Source organism: Ornithodoros turicata, chromosome 5 (genome assembly GCF_037126465.1).
Source record: "Ornithodoros turicata isolate Travis chromosome 5, ASM3712646v1, whole genome shotgun sequence".
NCBI classification, from domain to species: domain Eukaryota; kingdom Metazoa; phylum Arthropoda; class Arachnida; order Ixodida; family Argasidae; genus Ornithodoros; species Ornithodoros turicata.
Window position 1 is genome coordinate 27,428,690 of NC_088205.1, and position 9,302 is coordinate 27,437,991.

General features: G+C 42.0%; 1 protein-coding gene across 5 annotated transcripts in view; it reads right to left on the bottom strand.

Annotated features, from left to right (window-relative positions):
* The window catches only part of LOC135394261 (uncharacterized), a 55,430-nt gene extending 46,366 nt beyond the window's left edge, over nt 1-9,064 (bottom strand). For 2 of the 5 annotated variants that reach the window (XM_064624928.1, XM_064624926.1), the window contains exons 1-6: nt 8,922-9,064; nt 4,632-4,722; nt 3,755-3,828; nt 2,170-2,377; nt 1,619-1,695; nt 1,229-1,419 (exon numbers count right to left, since the gene is read on the bottom strand). In XM_064624928.1, coding sequence (XP_064480998.1) covers nt 1,229-1,419; nt 1,619-1,695; nt 2,170-2,377; nt 3,755-3,828; nt 4,632-4,638 — 557 coding nt within the window. In that variant the 5' untranslated portion in view covers nt 4,639-4,722; nt 8,922-9,064. The remainder of the gene's footprint in view (nt 1-1,228; nt 1,420-1,618; nt 1,696-2,169; nt 2,378-3,754; nt 3,829-4,631; nt 4,723-8,921) is intronic. The other 3 variants (XM_064624929.1, XM_064624931.1, XM_064624930.1) reach the window with 3 other exon arrangements.
* Nucleotides 9,065-9,302: the final 238 nt, after the last annotated feature.

Here is a 9,302-nt window from a genome sequence, read left to right on the forward strand (position 1 = left end):
TAATCCATTTTAGGTATAGTGCCCAGCATCAACTGGACCAGGCTATGCTTTTGGGGGGGGGGGGGGGGAGACCGCTCCCAATGCCACCCCCCCTTGGGACCGCCACTGGCCCACCTAAGCCAATCATGATTCATGGACATCTTAAGATTTGTAGGCAGACTTGACCTGCAGGAGTAACCTGTCTCAGACTATAGCAACCTGAAAGCTTGCTTTTGTTTTGCCTTTTTTTCTTTAAAAAATAGGAGGTAGAGGAGGTACAGTAGTTGGCAAGCCAGGTATGAGGCAGAATTAATTTTAAACCTCCCAGAGGTAACGCCAACTTTCATATTACTGCCGTTTTAAAAAGGGTTTTCGTACACGCATATTTGTACATAATTCCTACACTCAAATTAGCAGTCAGACAATTCAGGCATAGCAGAGTACCTGAGTATAAAGCTGCCCCGTGCAAAAAAAGAAAAGGAAAGAAAGAACTTGTTTATAAAAAGTTTGGCTATGCATTCAGACTAACCCTAAGACCTTGTAGGGTGTGGAGTTGGAACCAGTATCATGACCTCACACTAAGAAACACATTTATGCGAACTCGGGGCATGCTGCATAAGGCCATTTCCAAGGATTTCCATGTGGCACATGCTATTATGGTACATTTCTTGAAAACTGCTTCGTTGTTCTGAATGAAACATTCACAGGTATGTAACCATAGTACAGTCGAGCTGTTTATTATGATCTTCAATTACTCTGATATCATGATCAAATCGCTGGTTCCTGTCAGCTCACCAACTGAAGCACATGTAAGCGAGACTTCCGTGTAATGATCGCCATAAAAGTGATTGCTCGTGTGTAGCAATTAGAATTCCTCTTGTGACCGGTAAAACGTGTGAAAATTGAGAAACAAGGTTGCTTCCTTTCTCTTTTTTTTTTTCATTGAAAGCAAAGGAAGGGGGCACTTTCAAGAGCCGCAGCCTCCACAAGCAATGAAGTGAGAGAACACTACATTCAACCGCAAATCACAGAATGGGTTTAAAAGCTAGATAAAATGTCTTTGTGCTTCCAACAAGCACGTGTGTTCAGTGTCATACTGCTTGTACTGTTCTACTTTGTTGACATGATTGTGACCGGGAGGTTTTGCACTCCCGTCAGTATGAACTGTTTCGCCTGTACTCATGAATAAAATTTCAGTGAAATTCCTTAAGGTAGAGCAGAGCTCCTCTGAAAAGGCATTGACACTTACTCTTCATGTGAGAGTTCTTCATGCTGTTCATCGCTAGGTGCAACGGGGTGCGGCAGGCAATAGGTGTGGTCAAGCAGCACCAAGTCGATGGCGCTCAGCTCATCTGAGTCTAAGGTGGCCTTGAGGAGAGCCTCCACTTCGGCTTCTGTTGTGCCTGCAAATAACCCTGGGGGAGCACCTTGCTCCAGCACCTAGAAGCCACAAATAGCTGTTTGAAAGAATATCCAACAGAGAATAGGAAAGAGTTCATCGAAATCATAATTTGCAGTGCATTGAAACTTTAACAAAAAATTCAGATCTGAGTATTCCTCTCAAGAATAATTAACTACTTGAGCTTACGTTAAAAAACACTCCTACAGTACTATTCGCGAGAAGATAAAGATTTCTTACCAGCGTCTCCAGGTCCCGGAAAGTGTCATCAATGGTGGCCAATGCATGGCTACCATCATCACTATGGCCCACATTACCTAAAGACAGTGCATTTTGATCTTCAGCACTTGATTACCATGTTTGCAAACAAATTGTCAACCTTCAATGCAAACTCAATAACAGCGTTCTTTTTAATTAGCGGTACAATTGTTAAACTAATGATGTCATGCATTAAACGATACAGTCAAAAGATGCACTGTTCAACTTCTAGCACTGCAACATTGCCCATGATAGATACGTTTGTAGCAGATGCTAAGCATGCTGGGTATGACCTTGAACAGGTTGTTGGGGCTAGCGTTTAGGGGCTGCTGGGTGATAGATGCATATTTTGCACAAACAAAGTACCCCAAATTAAAGTAAAGTAAACAAAGAGTAAGTATGCCACAGCATTTCAGTCCCCCTTTGTATGGCACATATGAGATAAGAGCAGGTTGGAATCTGCACTTCCTTGCTACAACCAACGTGTGGTGATGCAACAAGCACAACAGGCAATTGATTAGAATGTTACCTACCTAGTACATCAAAGTCCAGCTTGTCTGTTGCACTAACTGGGACAACAGGGGTAGTTTCTTGCAACAGGGCACGCACCTGCTCCGGAGAGAGCACTGCATCCAACTTAAGCATCTGATCTTGAGACATGAGCAGAAAAGGGTTTCCACTGCCTTCCTCCGTAGCGCCTCGGCGGAGCGTAGTGCTTGTCTCACCCTGCAGATGTACCAGCTGTAAACGGATGTCATGTAGGAACGTATAGCATGGAGATAATCACAAAGACAGTGAAATACACAATTGAGGTACGAGTGAGTTATCCAGTATATGTAAAAGAGAGAGAAAAAACAACAACAACAACAAAAAAACATGAGTGGTGAAAAAAAGAAAACAAAAGAAGGAAAACAATTTTTAACGTGGTTCTTTGTAATGAATGCAGCTTGTGCATATGCTTACATTGTGCAAGAAAACATAGTTGAAAGAATACTTCATGGAACATGTGACCTTCCAATACCCACGTGAACTTTTGCTGCACTTTTGATGCATTATTTCCCTTGGAATACGTTGTATTCTTAGATATTGGCAGTCACCTTGGATCACGGACCACTTGAGTTTTTAGTGCACCAGTGTACGTGCGCTAGTGTCGTTAAACAGCACTGATGACTTCATACTCATGTAGAAGGTATCTAGAGTGCGCCAAGATAATAGCCAATCTTTTCAAGTCTCAAATGCATTATAATGTCCACTGCTTTCAAGAATGCTATGCGAGCATACATGAGTGCTGCAGCTTCGATGCTACACAGTTTCATACCCCTGTGAGATGGGCACCATTGAGACTGTAAACAAAAATGGATGCGGAAGTAATGCCAGACAGCAGTGATAAGCACTTTGAGGGGAAACAGATACAAAAGGAACAGAGTGTTTGAAACCCATATACAGCCTTCAGAGCAAACCTCAATAGCATGTGCGAAAATGCGAGCAGAAAATAAGCACTCAGTTAACATATTAGAGTGCTGAGAAAAGGGTACTATTATTTTTTTTATTTTTTTTCTGTGTGTAATAATGTTCCTCAGTGAGCTTTAAGGGTTCATATTTCCATCCCTTTGTATACACACATGCTACAGTCACATATAACATTCATACACACATGCTCCGAAATAGTCACTAAAAAAGCAGTCACAGGTGCTATCCGGCAATGCTGCATGCGGGAAGGCCTTCTTTTCAGTCCTTTTTCTTTAAGGCCTTAAGGGTGACTGTCTGAAAGGGAGAAATTCCTTCCAGCAAGGGATATGGAGGGGCCAGCACGTGCAGAAGTTTGCCGAGCACAAGGCCAAACTCTTTGCCAAGTTTATAGCTTCGGATAAAAATATGAGAATTTGAGAGCATGCACAGGCTTTCATATGTGACATAACTATGTGGACATGGAAATGACTGTTGCAGCATACTTAGGTAAAATGCACTACCTAACATGCATGCATTAGAAATGACAAAAGGGCACACACACAGCTGAATAGAATGCAACTGTTATTCTTTAAGCCTACACTTAATGTACAGCAAGTATAAAAACAATGCAACGCAAAGGAAAACGAGTCATCTTAATGAATTTACTACCTGGTCCTGGCTAAGAGGTGGCACTCCTTTGCTGGTGTGCTGCTCACCAGTGCTGGTGCTCATTCCCTCACTACCTAGAGGTGCCCAACAGAAATATCACAGTGAGCACAACCACATTCTTAGCTTATGCAGTAATTCTTCAACCACAGATGTTAGAAGCAAACGTAGAGCCTACAGTAATTTTGCAGAAACTTTTGAGAGCCCTTGAAAACATAATGCAGGCCTGGTACATGAAGCGTTGTGGCGACTCCTTGTAAGGGTGGACAGTGATGAGGGGCAATCCAACTACTGTATTATGCGATGCTGTTCCTTACAGGTGTTGCTTTATCATGAACTACACAAGGTTTCAAACAATCTGGGCAGCCATTTCCTCACTCCTTTTAGGGCTTTAAAAAATAGCAGCATAAATATCAATTTGCTGTTATAAAGAGTATATATTAAAAAAATTCATATGCTTTCCAGGGTTTCTAGGACCTCCCCAAGCCACACAAGTGTTCTTGACAAACTATTTCCCCCTCACATGACTGGCACCAATTACTTAGGGTATTTAGGAGATACTGCTGTTCCTGGACACAGTGTCGGAGATAACACAGCCTCATCAAATACGGCGAACAGCAGATACAGTCAATCATATCAGTGCCCTCAATGCTTACATCAGCTGATTTGTTGCATGCAAAACAGTATCAGTCTTCCTAGAGCATTCCAATTCTAGCTTTATTGTCAAGCTAGTCATTAGTCACTCCACTGGTTGTCTTCAATTTTAGCATGAAAGTACATTATCATCCTAGTAGCCCACTCAGTACCATCCACTGTAGGAGTTTTGCTGGAACTCTGCACTGCAGCAGGTTTGTGGAAAAGTACACTAGAAAGCACTTACTATGCATGTGGGGTGCAGCGGATTACACACAGCTGTGCGATTCTCCTCTCTGCGCATACTGAGCTTTGCTTTACTTTTTCTTCTTCCTAATCTATATATATACATCCATCCATCTTGAGCCACATGCACTTTGGCTTGCTTTTGTGTTAAATCTACCAATTACAAGCAATTTGCGCAAGGAAACTGTATGAACCGTAATTCATATATCAAACTGCCACATCTCGATTCAAGTGTGACATATGTTGACCAATTGTAATGTATGCCAAGCAGAAGCCAAGTGTCCAGTGACAGACAATAAATTCAAATTATTTTAAAGCAACAATTTTGTGTGGTAGTTTCATGGGTGTGATTGATATGATTCACTACAGGCTTCAAAAATTTGCTGCTAGCTGCATGTGCAGAGAAGGCACAAGCTTTCGTCTGCATGCACTGCAAAGCTTCGGTTTCACGTTTGCCTCTACGAAACATAACTTTTTCTCTCGCAATAACATATCGACTTCATTTCAACAAACAAAACTATAAGGTGTTCAATCAGCATGCACGACATACAATAGGGAGTTTAGTGAAGAAATAAAACAACTATAATGTCACGCCAAATATCAATTCACACGTAACAGAAACGGAGTTGTGCAAGAGGACGATCCACAGACGATATGGCTTTGCGCAAAACATCATGTGTGAAAGAACGTATTTCCAGGTTCAGTTTAAGGTTCAGAGATACAAAACAGATGGCACTACAAGTTCTGCAAGTCATCTACTGACGAAGATCTCTGTTCAACAGAGGCAGCACAAGACATGGGCACTGTTGCCATGGTAGTTGTCTTGGTATTCAAAAGTGTACTGGCAACTATGACATAAAACCAGAGTAACTGTAGTGAAAGTGTTGAAATGTATTAGAGTGGTACTTGCTCCTTAATCTAGGCAAGATATCCTGAGTTCAAGTCCAGTATTCTATACAGTTGGTCTGCCTGACATTTGTGATGGGGACATCATCCAAGCAGGATAGACTCAGGGTACAGGGCGACTTTGCTTCATAACTAGGCTTCCGATGTTTCGGATTTATCCAACGAACCCCGATAAACTCCCTCCGATGCAAAATCTTTTTGCAAAAAATCAGATTTATCCAACAAACTCCAATTTTTCCAAGGCCGACGTGGCGGCCTTATGATTTTTCCTGTTTCCTTCTTCTTTTGTCCCCCTTCATCCACACCTACTTTTTGACTTTAAACTGATCCACAACAAAATAAAAATAAATAAAAAAAGGGTCAGAAGTAGTAGCATCCTTCAGGGTCACTGGACACATGAATTGCCCAAAAGAAGGATAGTGCACACACTTGTCCCATCTGTTGTATGCATCCTCGATCCGAGTGACTCTACTTGACCCCGGGCACTGGGCTAGTTTGGCACAGAAAAGTTCTGTGGTCGTCACAGCTGCTACTCATTTTGAGCCTGGGCACCATTCACAATTTGTGCAAATACGCTTGTTTGTACTTCAACAGCTCTGGGTAGTAAAACATCAGTGCGTTATATTGTGTGGTCTCAGTCACTCTTGCACTTCTTTCCTTGCATTGTCTCTGCAATGACTACTCCGAAATCAGCACCGTTCATTTTTCAGACTTTTTATTTCTACGAGAAACTCCGATAAATAGCCTCCGAATTTTCCAAAATAAAAACTCAGAAAACTCGGAACCCTATTCATAACCAAGGTTGTGGGATGGGTACGAAATAGCACGTAAAACTTGCACAACTTACAAACCCCAAACGAAAAGATGTACCTTATCATCATTATCTGTAGGCTTGGTTCCAAGTCCTCAAGAAACTAATGCTACGTGAAGACGAAGGCAAGCAACTGAGAATGGAATTAATATAACAATGCTTTTTTTTCTTACCCTCTCAAAAAAGTAAGGATCTTCACAGAAAAGTTGGCTCTATCAGTCGCTGACTCACTAACAAGCCAAGAGGTCATAGTGAAGAAACTTCAGACAACTATGCACTGAAGAAATCTACTATGTAGATTTACAGGGTGATAGGTAGCAGACATTTCTGAAGCTACAGGTACATAGAGTAAAAACATCAACTTTTAGGGGAATGAAACATTTTGTTCAGATGTTGGTTAGGGGGATGAAACTCCCCATTCGCCATCTTGTAATAAAGTTGTTGTTTAGAGGAATTGAGCCTACTTCAATGGAATGGGGGAAGGTACTAGAATATTGCCAATTGCATGCTTCACTCAAATAGTTTATCAAGCAAATGGCCATGCTTCTGAAACATCCAATACTTCTGTGTGTCTAGAGAAACTTACTTTCCCACTAAAACTCTGGGGCATGTGGGAAACTTACCCGAACTTAACATGTCTCTTATTCACCCCTAAAGCAACGAGACTGGTGTTTTGGTGCTTTATGGCACAAGAGGCCAAAACTAAGGCCAAATAGTGCCAAGACACTTGATCTGTTTGTATGCCGTGTTTGCATGTTCTGTGCTGACTTTGAGACTAATAGGTTTCGTGTGTCAGTGATTTGAGGTGAACAATGACTGTTTTCGTGAGAAACTTTACAAATACTACATTTGGCAAGTGCGAAGGCATAAGTGAGGAACGAGACTGGGTAGTTGGTACATTAACATGTATCTTATTCATTCCAATGACTCTTGTTGAGAATGCAAAAAACTGCACTGAAAATGCTGAACCACTTCGGATAATTGGCGCAAAGAATGAAGGCAGCTAAAAAAATGTATAACAGAAATGCAAAGTATGCAACAGAAGAAAAAAGAGCATGTGATGCCTAAACTTTCCCAGTTTTGTTAGTGTGCTTGCACTGCACGATACCAGGGGTGCCGTTGGCGGGGGAAGCAGTTGCCCCTCCCGTCTTCAGCAAGTAAACATGCCGTTGTAACACAATCACAAATTATGATTTCTTTCTTTGTACTTGGTTAGCTTGGTGTGGTGTGTAACAAAATCTTCTGTTCCTCGTTACTATTCCTCATTTTCATATTTACATATTGTACAGTAAAGAACTGTCGTCCATATCGATAGATGTCACATGTGCTGAAAATAAACTACCGCTTGTTATTTGTCAATTTCTGACATTCGGACATTGCTGTTTCACTGTGTGTAGTTTTCGTTGTTTTCCCGAAAATCAATGCCGATGACAGTTGAGAATATTGCTGATAAAACGGACAACAGGAGTGGCAACAGCGAATGTAATATGCATAAGCTAAAAATTAGTAGTGATGTGGCTTCGAGCCTCCGGCCGGACCAGGGATTGCTTGCGTTGTATACGAACGGCAAAAACGTGAAGATTCCGAAACGTTGGGTTTCTGAGACGAGTCAATGTAGTTGTGGGCGCAGTCGCCGCACAGAATTAGATGCAGATCCCGTACCGTGAAAACCACCACCCCAAACATTCTGCCCACCCCTCCTGGAAAAAATCCTGGCGGTGCCCATGCACGATACATGATGAACGTTACAAATCAACCCCTTTGGCGGTTACAGCTGTGCTGCGTATGAGGGATGGTGGCTCTGATCTGCACACTTTTTGTATTCAGTGGAGTCTACGAGTACGTATTACAAATAGTGTACGAAGGCGCAGGCAGTACAGCCGCTTTCGTGCAAAAGTCGCGCGTGATACGGGCTTACCAGCATCAACAGTACCGCATGCAGGTCGCGGCACATGCAACATGAAGGATTTGCGCCGGTAGGTCTAAGAGAAGCATAATATTTGCCACAGCCTCGCAAATCATCTTACGTTTACACAAAGTACAGACATTGAAAATATGGCATAACAAAGTGTAAAGGACACGTAAAACGATAGCAGTGTTTCGCGACCACTTAAAGAGATCACTTTAAAAACGAACGAAAGGTAACACACAGTACGAGTGTTGAATGCACAAGCAATCTGGCACATGCAATGCACGAAATGGCTGTCACACAAATTTGCAAGCAAAGGCAAGTAGCAGTGAAAACATCCAAGGAAATACTACCAGAAGATACAGGGGCAATGAGAAGCAATTGGCATCGCGGAGTCCCAAGGTTACGCAAGGCTGACGCGCTTTTACAAACTAGTAGATCTGACACTCGCCATTTTGTTCAGACGTTAGTTACTGCTAGACTCAGCGAATGCTGCGTATGTGCTACTGAACGTCCCATTCCACTGTGCTAGCTGTAGCTTTTGTATTAGCGCTATAGGCGGAGTGAACCATAGGCCTAACGAAGCACGTTTGTAAACACACTAGCGATCTGTGGCGTGTAACGAATAATTTTCGAAATTGATGCACAAAGAGAGAGCGACTTACCGTGGCAATGATATCGGAATTCACATTATCTGGTTACTTGTTGCTAGTAGCATTAATTTAATGTATTTGCAGAGCGCCCATTTCCTTCTCCGTGCAGTGCACTGAGCACCAATCGCGGTTCGGCCTTTCGAGCCATTGTGAAAAGGTGCACCAACACGTTGTGAGGGCGCCACGCACAGTTTCTCTTTTCACTGACTATGTTTGCAAATAAATGTAATAAATAAGTAAACGTTAATATCGCCTGTATTCATCATTATTTTGTACTTTGGCAGAAATTCTTCCAAAGTTAGCTGCATTAACGCCACATTTTGGATTTGAGGTCGACTCAAGTAGTTCTAAATAAAAAAAATATATTAACAATTTATAACTTTACTTTAGCGT